The following is a 12,837-nucleotide window of genomic DNA, read 5'->3' as shown; positions in this document are numbered from 1 at the left end:
ACGCCAGCCTGTCTCGCCTTGTTGCCTCAAACTACCCTGAAAGAAGAAACCTCTTTGGCTGCTACAAACCCTGCATCCTCCTTCCAGCTGATGGAAAAGCTGTATGATGGAAAAAGAGATCAGTGGAGCATTTTTTTTGGCTGTGGACTCTTAATGGATGAGAGCTATAAAACGTCTTGGTGTCTTGTCCTGAGTGGGCTCCTATGTTGAGAAAATTTTCAATCCCCTCCTTGCTCTCTGGCTTTTCCTTCTGGTGTGTAATCCAGGTCCATCCTTGGAGGATTGTGATTCGTTGCTCCCCCAAAGCCGGGAGGGAGTTTCCACGTGTCGTCCAGTGTGTCTGGGTGAGTGTGAGTCAGCTGGAGCATGTGTGTGTGCTGCTTTAAGGCTATGAGCATTGGTAGACAGAATCCACTTTGAAAGTCAGAGAACACCGGTGTGATTTTTTTGTTTGCGAGCTCTTCAAAGAGCTTCTAGATTAAAGCCTGTGCCATGGAGGTAAGCCATGTTTTGGATTCTGTTTTATCTTTCTCTCCTTTTCTTTCTGCTGTTTGATGGATTAAGAGGTAGCCAAGGTGAGGAGGTTTTTCCTGTTGTTCAGTTGCACAGGTGTGGGTTTTCTTGTGTTTACTTGTGACTCCCCATTTAAATATGGTAGATAGGTTTTTATCTCTGGCCTACTTTGCTGTAGATCCTTGAGCATGCTGCTTTGTAAACACTGATATGCTAAAGTGACCTTTCACAGTCTGAGACTTTATCACTTCTGTTGATATGTTCCAAGGTTTCTGCCATTTTGTGCCCAATACACACTTACTCACAGAAACTTTGTGTCTAAAGGTTCGTTGTGCATGGATGCATACTTTATTTTTTCATCTTGCTCTGAAATGGCCATAGCATACGTGTATAAATCTTTCTCTGGGGGCTGCTATGTCAATTTCTGTCAGTAGCCAGCCACGAAGTTTCGAAATGCATAATGAGAAAGTCCGAAAAACACTTAACGAGTACTGATGGATGTTTAGTGGCTTTGGCTAGATTCACCACACAATCATATGAGCTTTCAGTGAGTGATTCATAGACATTTCTACTCGTAAACAAACAACTGCGGGATTCTTTAAATCGTGTTCACATGACAGAATCGCAGTAGGAGATCGGATGTTCTTTGCGCCTCAGTTACACAGCTTTCCTCCTCTTCATTTCCTGTTGTTGTTGTTTTTTTCTAGTTTAAAATTGCAAAGGCGAAAATCTCTGTAACTTTAAGAGCTTTGTTTTAGCAGCCCTATAGAAAATTGATGAGTCTCATGGGCGGTGACTTGACAGGAGGAAGGCAGTGCGATTCTGCACCTCTGCAGCATTGTAATTCTAAAGGCATCTACTTAATTAAGAATTTGATGCTTGCACTTCTTGTTTTTGAGGAAAAACCTCACACTGTTTTTCAAAGAAACAGCTTAAAGGTCAAACAAGATTTGTAACATTCTTAAAATGTTGCTGCAGAGTTTGTAAAAAGGTTGCACAAACATGACGTTTCTGGAGAAAAGTTACGTGCAAGTTTATTTCTACAGCACTATTCTTTTACAAGCTAATTCAAAGTGCTCTACAGGAAAATTAAGGAACAAATGTAAATAAAGTCACATTGAATACACAGGAAGAAAGAAACTGTGAAATGCTAATTTAAAACAAATGATTAGCTGATAACAAAGGTAACTGAAAAATAATCTTTGCACCTTTTATGAGAATGCTAAACTAAACAGTAATGTTTTGATTCCTTATTCAAAGCAGCCCAATATGTGTCACACATTGGTATTAGGATTGAATAAAAGGGACCCAAGATTACTGCCTTGAGGAACCCACTTTTGATCAGATTTTGTAATCCCAAAATAACACAGTACTTCTGGTCATTCAAATAAGATCTCGGCCAATCTCATTTGCCTTTGAGGCATTGGGTACATTTTTGCAAAGCATTCTCCAGGTATCATAAAGACAACACTGCCTTATTTGTTTTTACTGCTGCGCTGATTTGTATTTTTGTAATAAATATTGAGTACAAAAGAGACGTTTTAGCATCACATATAAAATACAAAAGAAAGATACAGAAAATTTTAAACAAGCTAATAACTATTAAAATGTCATTAAAAAAATTAATTGAATATTCTTAGGAAAGCTGGAGAGAAATTTTTGAAACCTTATTTATATTAGCCAACCGTTGGTTACTCATTTACATTATGGAAACTCTTAGTGACTGGAAGGGACTGTAGTTATTAAGTTGCAGAGAAACATAAAATTGTGTATAATCACCCTACAAGACATAATAGTACTTAATCTGCGCTAGGGGGAACAGGTAGATGGAATAAAAATCAGCCAAAGATTTAGCTTTGAGGAGCCCCATTAGATTTTTGTGTTTGCTCAGATTTATAATTGCCAAATGAGACAAAGTCTGCCAAGTAAGATCTAGAATGAAGACTAAGTTGAGACTGGGTTTGTGTAAATAGTTTGGAGCTAGAACAAACACTGTTCAACACTAGACTATTCGTGCTCATGTGGGTTTGTGTAAATAGTTTAAAGCTAAGCTTCTGTTTAATAAAGACATGGTGGTCTTCATCTAGGAAAAATACAGTTACATCCTTAACACTTGAAGCACCTTCCGTGTTTATGCTCCACCAAGGTATGGCCCATTCTCTACCGGTATCCCTGTCTGGAGACACACACTGTCAGACTAAACACTAGGCTTACGTAGGAGTCACCCAGTGTGAGAAGAATGCCAGGTCAAGGGGTGTGCGGAGGTGCACTGTGGTGGCAGTGGTCGCTTGGCCCCAAGCAGATGGCCCTAATGAAGCCTTTTTGATGAGAACAGAGGACTCAAGGGAAAGAGGGAGGGTGAGTTCAAGGTTGGGCACAGTGGTTTGGTGCTAAAAGGAAGACGTGTCTTGTTTTCCCAGTGAAGTCACACAATGCAACAGTTCAACTCGCAGCAGACGGCAAACGTGTGCGTCTTTGAGGTTTGTGCGTTGGCACGCCTTTGAGCCTTTCATACTGTGCTGGCCTGTCTTGGCTGAATAAACTTGAGCAAGAAAGGCATTAGCAGTGGTGCTCAAAGAAAGCGGTGACTGTGACAAGTTCGACAACCGGCTTTATGTCGACTCTTGGTGTTTGCAGCTGCTTTCTCAGTCTTCATTCAACAAATAGAATTGTTTACTACTGTTTATTCATGTAGAGGCCTTTTTAACCATTTTGGTTTAACTTCCCCCAACGTTGGTGGTAAACATCTGAGCCTCTGCGTAAATGTGGTTGTTACAAAATGATGAAAAGGGAGAATAAGTTAGAAAATATATCCTCTTTTCCTTAAATTAATAATGGGAATTGAAATGTTTACACATGGACCTCCCAAGCAAAGTCAATCCATATATAATTTTCTTTTAAGTTTCATTGACACTGTGGCTTCAACAAGGATGAAAATTATTGGTGTTTTGCTGCTTTAATAAATAGGTCCTGAATTATAGTTTGTCAGCGAATGAACCAAGTATTTAGTTAATCTCCTGATCAGGCCAGAGTGATGGTTCAAGTTCATTACCAGACCTGAATGTCTGCAGCCAAGCTTCCATTGGAATATCAGGTGCTGATCTCTGTTAATGCAGCTGCAGAATTAGAGAATCCTGGTGTCTTGTCCTTGAACTTCAGGACCCCGTGCATGTAAAACGATGTGGAATTTACTTAGATATACATATGATATGCCCTGTTTAACAGCAGTCTATTTACACGAAGAGTGCCATTTAAATCTTGCCAAACAATCAAGGTTTATTCAAACAGAAGCAGTTAAACCTAGACCGCAGTGGTGCAGATCACTTAAGCCAGAAGTTTTGGGCTTTTGGCAGGGGTATATTTACCCTGCAACCTTACACATGCCGTTCATGTGTCGCAAAGCTCAGTGAAATCACCGCTCGAGTTTGAGTTTAGTCTGTGCAGTTGGCTTACGTTACACACAACATTCATGCTTCCTCAAGATGCCAAAAGACACTCTGGTGTGTCCACAAATATCGCTCCTCATTGCTTCTAATGCCCTGGATCGTGCTTTCAGACAAATTTGGCAATGATGAGTGGGAGGGTGGAGGGAAAAAAATCTGAGCAAGCAAGAGGAATCCAAGGTTTAAAAATAAACAGACGGTTAAACTGTAGTCGGCTTTGAAAAACGTTCCTGAACCCGATGAAGAGAGACGTCATTTACGTGTTGGGAGGTGGAAAAATGCAACATGTTTGGTTTGGATGGCTGATTAGGGAGAGTTGGATTTAGAAGGGAGGAGTGAGTTTTTAGGCCATTCATGCTTTACACAGTGTATCCTGAGTTTGTCCTGGGAGAAATTCTTAACACTTCTCCATTTCTATTTCTGTTTGTCTTTGAGGCGCTGCCTGAATTAATTTTTGCAAAGCATTTTCCAAGAATTAAAACACATCCTTACTTATTTTTGAATTTTACTGCTGCACTGATTTATGTATCTGAAACAAAGGATGAGATTTGCTCTTTAAGTTGCACACCTTTCATAAAGCACAGAGCTCATTACACAAAGTAAATTACAGTGCAGCGGAAGGACACTAATTCCTCTTCTCCATTTGTCTTCCAGGTGAGCCACACAACCAAGGGATGAGTTTATTTTGGGAAATGAGGCACATGTAAAATCTACATTGTGAGCAGGACTTTGAGAGAGGTGAGTCTTAACAGCTTTTTTTCTGTATTTTTTTTATCAACATGCATGTAATGATTAATGCTCTTGCTCTTCAAATGCCCGACTTCCTTGTTCCTAATCTGCTTGTTGAGCTAAGTTAAAGTCTTAAAGTTGACTGAAGGAGTCGATCTGCACCTGTTGTTATGTAAGAGCAGGCTTCCTGCGATTCATGTTGTACAGCTCTGTAATGATCTAGGTCTGGTCACGGCTCCAATGAAACAGTGTTTTGGACAGTCTGGAAGAGATTGCTTATTAGGGGGAGTGGTGGCATAGTGGTTAGAACAGGAGGTTTGCGTTCCAGACGGGCCAGGTTCATATCCCACAGATTGCCACTCAGGGTCCCTGAGCAAGACCCTTAGCCCCAGAATGCTCCCCGGGCGCCGCACAATGGCAGCCCACTGCTCCCTATAAGGGATGGGTTAAATGCAGAGGACAAATTTTGTTGTAATGTACATGTGCAATGACCAATAAAGATGATTATTATTATTATTATTATCCTGAGGATTGTCGGACATAAATATAACAGTTTATTTTACAGGGGTTTTCTGTAGGAGAATGTGGTAAAATGACGGGGATAGACATTACCCGTTAATGACCAAATGTAGTTATTGCTATCTTCATTTAAAGGCACAGGGAACGTATTTGACATGTAGCTGCTTTCCTCTGGAAACAGTTAATGTATACTGAACGAGTATCTGTCTCTGCCTGTATGGTATGGCCTCTTGTGTCCAAGCAGGCTTTGTACTACGGGTGCATCTCATTAAATTAAGAGTAGAAGTATTAAATGATTTTATTCCAGTGATTCAACTGACAAATTGAACTTCATTTATTAAATAGCCTCATTTCACACACTTGTAATTTCTGATGATGAAAACCTACAGTAAGTTGGCCTGAATCACTAGTAAAGGATAGTTAATTATGTTTTTAGAAAAACGTTTTACATGAGACCACTAAAAAAATGATTTTTAATACTGAACTAAGTTAACACCATGTTGTGCCTACACAATCATGGAAAGACGGCTGACTTGACAGTTTTCCATGATTGGTCAAGTAAATAGCCACTTTCTGTCTATTAATGGAAAGTTGAATAGATGGAAAAAAGTGGTGGGAAACTTTGCACAACAGATGACAACTTTTGACCACCGAACAGTCCAGTCCTTTTTTTCCTTAACCTTGGTAGGACACTTCTTATGTGCCCTGATTGATGACTGGCTTAAAAAAGGAAGGCGATAGTTGTAGCCCATGTCCTGGTTACATCTGTGTGTGTGGAGAATTAACTCAAATCACAATCCACACCTTGCTCCCTAAACTCTTGGATAGGTTTTGCTTCACAATCTTCTCAAGGATGCTGTTATCCTCCTAAATGGCGCACTTTTTTCTACCACAGTTTCTCCTTCCACTCAACTTCCTATTAATATGCTTGGAATCATCAACAACCTGTCAATAGCCTGCTTTTTTAGAAATAACCTTTTGTGTGATATGACTCTCTACTGGGCAACATGAAATCTGGAGTCATGCCCAGAATTGTGTAAGAACATTTTTGTATAAAAAATAATTTTTATATTGTTTTTATGTAATACTTTCTGAAAACAGATTTTGTTTTTCTTTATCATTTGTCTTAATAGATCAAACGTTTGAAAACTTAGTTCTCATTTAATTAGCTATAAGTCATAATCCTCAAAATTACCAGAAATAACCACACTGTGTGTAATAACTTAATCAAAAACATGTAGTATAAATGTAGGCTTTGCTTTTTGAATTGAGTTAAAAAGATAAAATAACTTTTACATTATTTTCTAAATGACTAAGATGAAGGTGTATATGTCAATTTAGATTTATATGTGTTTCCCATGTATTCAGTAAAGCTGAATGTATGGTTTGTTTTTTTATTTTCCAGTCCAGGATGGGGAATTCAGAGAGCCAGTACAGCATTGATGGTCCAAAAGGCACAAGCTTCATCTTCCCAAGGAAACAAAAGCCGTATTCACTGAAACTCGGCTCAACTAAAGTTGACGTTCCGTCCCCGCACACATGGTGGAAAAACACCCCACTTAGCTCAGGGTACAAGGCAAGGTGTGTCGGTCAAGGCTGTTTGTCACCTCCTAGAAGCAGAAAGTCTTACTCTGCCCAACACTGTGACTATGTTTGCAAAGGAGCGAGGGGCAGCACCGAATATCGCTGGCATCGCTCCCCTGGATGCGGCATACGAAGACGACCTTTGTCAGACGATTATGAAGAGAATCCGTACGGGGCTGAGCACAACGGGCACTCTCTGAATGGACACGGTGACGAAAAGGAGGTTTTAGAGGAGCAGAGCAGTCCGAGAGTGGTGATCAAGAAAGATGGTACTCTCAGGGTTGAGTTCACAAACACCTCAGGAAACCCCTTACTCCTGGATGAGGCCTCTGGTCCGGTCCAGCTACTCAAGTTCTCTCCAAATTTAGACGCTACTTCCACTCCGAGCCTGCCTGCTTCCAGTGGCAGTAGGCAGGATGTCCATCGGGAAGGTCCACCACCAGCTTCTATCACCTCCACTGCCAGGACCAGCAAGGGAAGCTCACTGAGCTCTGAAGGCTCCTGGTATGATTCCCCGTGGGGCCCCAGTACTGAGCTCTGTGATCAGGACCAACCTTGCTCTGCTAGCAGGACATTAAAGCATTCCCCCATACATCAGCTTACCTCCTTTGCAGAACAGCCTGCCTCTCCATCTAGTAAGGAGCTTTACAGGAACTCCACTATGGCTTCTACCTTTCCTACAGCCAGTGACTTGTCTACCCAGTTACAGCAGCCTACGTCGGGCCATAGGCCACACCGGGCCTCTCTTGCCTCTGTGCTGGACGTTCCTTTGGTGGAAGAATGCTCAGAACCACGGCAGTATTCATCGTTCACCTTGCCTTGTCGCAGGCCCAAAGCCCATACCATCAGTTCAAATATGGACCAGTACCAAGACCAGGCACAGCAGCAGGAACAGACTGGGCATGACGTTGTTTTCAATAAAAAAGACTCCATTAAAAACCGTATTAGACGCTTCAGTGACTGGACGGGCAGCCTCAGCCGGAAGAGGAAGAAGTCCCAGGTGAGTTTGTCAATGTTGTTTTATTCAAAAATACCCTGACCAGAATAAGGCGGTCCATTTTCCCTTTGCCCTGTTCTTGTAATGGTTTGACCTGCCGATAGTGATTTGTCTTTAAAGGGAAACAATGGCACGTCAATACGTTTTTCAGTTATCGCAAAATATAAGATGCTAAACTGAAATATAATCTATAATAATTTAGACTTTGCTTTAAAAAATTTATAAAATCTGTATAATGGCTCTCACACATGAAGCAAAACAACTTTTAACATTCTGTTTCCGTGTTCTTATGCTATAGCTCTTAAATAGCTTCTTGCATCCCAGTGCTTCCTCTAACTTCATTTTTAAACACCCCAGTAATACTGAAAATGGCTAACCTATTTAGCAAACCTTCTCTCCCTAAAGGCACACAAGAGTGTTGTAGTCTAATTGACCTTTTTTGAATATATGTAAGGTAGTTTTATTTGAGACAAGTGCAAAAATATTCCACAAGTTATGATTTCCCAGGAGTAAAATGATCCTTGCACTGCACGGGCGCTGATCAGAACAGAGATTAGAAATAACTGTAGCTTGTCTCCATGTTTCATGCACTTGTCAGAGTCGTGTGATTTTTCTTGGCCAGTCTGCAGCTTTACTAGCTTTAATTTGACACAGAAGGTTTGTTTAAACTGAACCTGAACCCATGTCCCGTACTGACTTCGCAGCTTGAGAGCAATTGTTTTTGCATTAATTCTTTATAGCTTTGCCTTGTAAATGTTTTAAGAATGCTGTTTTGGTTCTGCCAGAGGGATAGCTGTAAGCCTTTGAGAGGCTCTGTACAGTGAAACTAAATCCTTAGCTAAAGATTTAGCCCCATCCATCCTCTACTAATAATGACGGAACTGTGGTTGTTCTTGTTGTTGTTTTCCTTGTAGGGAAAATCTGCTAATTGAGATTTATGCTTAGTCACTTGAATTTTACAGAAAAACAAATAAGAGTGGAGTAGTTAAAATTTTTTGAGCTTTTCATTGTGCTTATAAAGAAGATAATCTAAAGTAAAATATAGGAGAAACTTTGCACTGCCACTATCATACTTTTTAGACCCATAACACTTCTTTGTTCATTTGGCCACTATTACTTAAATTCATGATTGTGCAGGTGCTTACATAGATCCACTTTATGGTGTTTTCCTTGTCAAAGAATATGTTTGTTTCTGACATTTTTGTTGTTTGCCTCCAGAAATCCTCAAGAAACGCATAAGGGTATATCCGTAGCTGATCTGTTTTATTACAGGTCAAATGCTTAATATAGGAATTTTTGAACAACTTAAACAAGGGGAAAAGCTTACATTGTGACATGAGACTTTTAAACAAATTTTTCTCTCTAGCTGGATACGTTTTTTTCTCCTTTTAGAATATGTTATCCCTAATCTTCCCAGGGCTGATCGCACTGCTGCTTCTGGAATCAGGAACAGCCCATGTGCTGCCCACCGCCCTCCATCATCTTCACCCGTAGATTCAAAGGTTGCACCCTGGCCGCGATGCCAAAGACCAAGAACCTGCTTGTAATGAAAAGCAGTTGCAGGGTTAGAAGATGAACAGCAGTAAATCTGGGGGAAGGAGGCATAAGAAAAGCATTGAAATCTTGGAAAAATCCTACATTGTGGGCGCTATGGATTTTGGTAGCAAGAATTGTTTATGTGTCCCTTAAAAGTTTGGAAAGCCTAACGATATTAAAGTATAAAAAAGTCACGTTCTCTAAGTCTAAAGCAATGGTTCGCAACAAAAAAGAAGTGGTTTGCACCTGGTGGTGGTTGCATCTATCTTTATGTCCTGTTCAGAAGTCTATGACTCTAAGAGTAAAACTCTCAACCTACTGGTCTGACTTTGTTCCAACTGTCCCCTATGGTTAGGAGATATGAATCATGACTGACAGAACAAGATCCTGGATGCCTTCCTGTGGAGGTTTTCCTGGCATGTCCCAGTGGATGGAGACTTTGGGGCAGATTCTGGGACTTCCTTTCTGGCCTGGGAATGTCTTTGGATCCATCAGAATGAGCTGGATAATGTTGCTCGAGAGAGGAATGTCTGGGTTTTTCTCCCGAACCTGTTATTAAGTATAAACTATGAGTGGATATAAAAGGAATCACTGATCAACATAAAACATAGCTAAGACATGGAGAACAAAAACAAAAGCCCAAAAATGAACTCCATGCCATTGCGGAACATACTGTGTTCATGCTCGTTGAGAGCGCTCCACTCTGCTGTCAGGAGCAGAATAGATGCTGCAATCTAGTCAAGTGTCGGTAGACTGTCATCAAGGATGCAAAAGGACGCGTTTACATCAAGTGTTCAGTTTTGGAAGTTGTGAAGCCACATAAGACCACACATGAGGTAAAATTGTCTTGATCCAGAAAGGGTCCAATCTCCCTGATTTCTTCACTAGAGATTTATCCCATGTTCTCTGCCAAGTAAAAAATGTTGTGATTTTGAAGTTTTGAGCTAGACTGGAATTTAAATGTGTTTTATGGTGCCTCTCAGTCAATTAAAAGAAGAATATTTAAATTCTGTCCCATCTGTGTATATAGATGGTTGTGCGTTTAGAGACAAGCATATTCTCAGAATCAGCCCAGCACTTTCACCGCCAAGTGGTTCTCAGTTTCTCAATCCAGGCAACAGTAGCTTTTACAATTCAAACAGCCACTGTTGCCCTTTTTCCTACCAAATAAAATCTGTGTAGAACTTCAAAACCTACTTGACCCTTTGGAAACACTGAAGAGAAGAATCATTCATACCTCTAGCAGATATACAGGTCCTTCTCAAAAAATTAGCATATTGTGATAAAGTTCATTATTTTCTATAATGTAATGATGAAAATTTAACATTCATATATTTTAGATTCATTGCACACTAACTGAAATATTTCAGGTCTTTTATTGTCTTAATACGGATGATTTTGGCATACAGCTCATGAAAACCCAAAATTCCTATCTCACAAAATTAGCATATTTCATCCGACCAATAAAAGAAAAGTGTTTTTAATACAAACAACGTCAACCTTCAAATAATCATGTACAGTTATGCACTCAATACTTGGTCGGAAATCCTTTGGCAGAAATGACTGCTTCAATGCGGCGTGGCATGGAGGCAATCAGCCTGTGGCACTGCTGAGGTCATATGGAGGCCCAGGATGCTTCGATAGCGGCCTTTAGCTCATCCAGAGTGTTGGGTCTTGAGTCTCTCAACGTTCTCTTCACAATATCCCACAGATTCGCTATGGGGTTCAAGTCAGGAGAGTTGGCAGGCCAATTGAGCACAGTGATACCATGGTCAGTAAACCATTTACCAGTGGTTTTGGCACTGTGAGCAGGTGCCAGGTTGTGCTGAAAAACGAAATCTTCATCTCCATAAAGCTTTTCAGCAGATGGAAGCATGAAGTGCTCCAAAATCTCCTGATAGCTAGCTGCATTGACCCTGCCCTTGATAAAACACAGTGGACCAACACCAGCAGCTGACACGGCACCCCAGACCATCACTGACTGTGGGTACTTGACACTGGACTTCTGGCATTTTGGCATTTCCTTCTCCCCAGTCTTCCTCCAGACTCTGGCACCTTGATTTCCGAATGACATGCAGAATTTGCTTTCATCCGAAAAAAGTACTTTGGACCACTGAGCAACAGTCCAGTGCTGCTTCTCTGTAGCCCAGGTCTGGGGAATGCGGCACCTGTAGCCCATTTCCTGCACACGCCTGTGCACGGTGGCTCTGGATGTTTCTACTCCAGACTCAGTCCACTGCTTCCGCAGGTCCCCCAAGGTCTGGAATTGGCCCTTCTCCACAATCTTCCTCAGGGTCCGGTCACCTCTTCTCGTTGTGCAGTGTTTTCTGCCACACTTTTTCCTTCCCACAGACTTCCCACTGAGGTGCCTTGATACAGCACTCTGGGAACAGCCTATTCGTTCAGAAATTTCTTTCTGTGTCTTACCCTCTTGCTTGAGGGTGTCAATAGTGGCCTTCTGGACAGCAGTCAGGTCGGCAGTCTTACCCATGATTGGGGTTTTGAGTGATGAACCAGGCTGGGAGTTTTAAAGGCCTCAGGAATCTTTTGCAGGTGTTTAGAGTTAACTCGTTGATTCAGATGATTAGGTTCATAGCTCGTTTAGAGACCCTTTTAATAATATGCTAATTTTGTGAGATAGGAATTTTGGGTTTTCATGAGCTGTATGCCAAAATCATCCGTATTAAGACAATAAAAGACCTGAAATATTTCAGTTAGTGTGCAATGAATCTAAAATATATGAATGTTAAATTTTCATCATGACATTATGGAAAATAATGAACTTTATCACAATATGCTAATTTTTTGAGAAGGACCTGTACAGGGGTTGGACAATGAAACTGAAACACCTGGTTTTAGACCACAATAATTTATTAGTATGGTGTAGGGCCTCCTTTTGCGGCCAATACAGCATCAATTCGTCTTGGGAATGACATATACAAGTCCTGCACAGTGGTCAGAGGGATTTTAAGCCATTCTTCTTGCAGGATAGTGGCCAGGTCACTACGTGATACTGGTGGAGGAAAACGTTTCCTGACTCGCTCCTCCAAAACACCCCAAAGTGGCTCAATAATATTTAGATCTGGTGACTGTGCAGGCCATGGGAGATGTTCAACTTCACTTTCATGTTCATCAAACCAATCTTTCACCAGTCTTGCTGTGTGTATTGGTGCATTGTCATCCTGATACACCTTCACCGCCTTCAGGATACAACTCTGGGCATGCAACAGTCTGGGTGGTACGCTTCTTTGGGGCTTCTCCACACCGTAACTCTCCCGGATGTGGGGAAAACAGTAAAGGTGGACTCATCAGAGAACAATACATGTTTCACATTGTTCACAGCCCAAGATTTGCGCTCCTTGCACCATTGAAACCGACGTTTGGCATTGGCATGAGTGACCAAAGGTTTGGCTATAGCAGCCCGGCCGTGTATATTGACCCTGTGGAGCTCCCAACGGACAGTTCTGGTGGAAACAGGAGAGTTGAGGTGCACATTTAATTCTGCCGTGATTTGGG

The 12,837-nt window shown here is 41.2% G+C and overlaps 1 protein-coding gene across 3 annotated transcripts in view; it reads left to right on the top strand.

Moving 5' to 3' along the window:
• Nucleotides 1-12,837, top strand: part of tiam2a (TIAM Rac1 associated GEF 2a) — a 124,036-nt gene that overhangs the window by 52,985 nt on the left and 58,214 nt on the right. For 2 of the 3 annotated variants that reach the window (XM_047345683.1, XM_047345681.1), the window contains exons 2-3: nt 4,611-4,694; nt 6,610-7,788. In XM_047345683.1, coding sequence (XP_047201639.1) covers nt 6,616-7,788 — 1,173 coding nt within the window. In that variant the 5' untranslated portion in view covers nt 4,611-4,694; nt 6,610-6,615. Of the gene's footprint in view, nt 1-391; nt 499-4,610; nt 4,695-6,609; nt 7,789-12,837 lie in introns of those variants that run through there. The other variant, XM_047345682.1, reaches the window with a different exon arrangement.

Source organism: Girardinichthys multiradiatus, chromosome 19, assembly GCF_021462225.1.
Source record: "Girardinichthys multiradiatus isolate DD_20200921_A chromosome 19, DD_fGirMul_XY1, whole genome shotgun sequence".
Classification (NCBI taxonomy): domain Eukaryota; kingdom Metazoa; phylum Chordata; class Actinopteri; order Cyprinodontiformes; family Goodeidae; genus Girardinichthys; species Girardinichthys multiradiatus.
The sequence above is the reverse complement of the archived record's forward strand: the minus strand, read 5'-3'. Positions and strand labels throughout refer to the sequence as shown.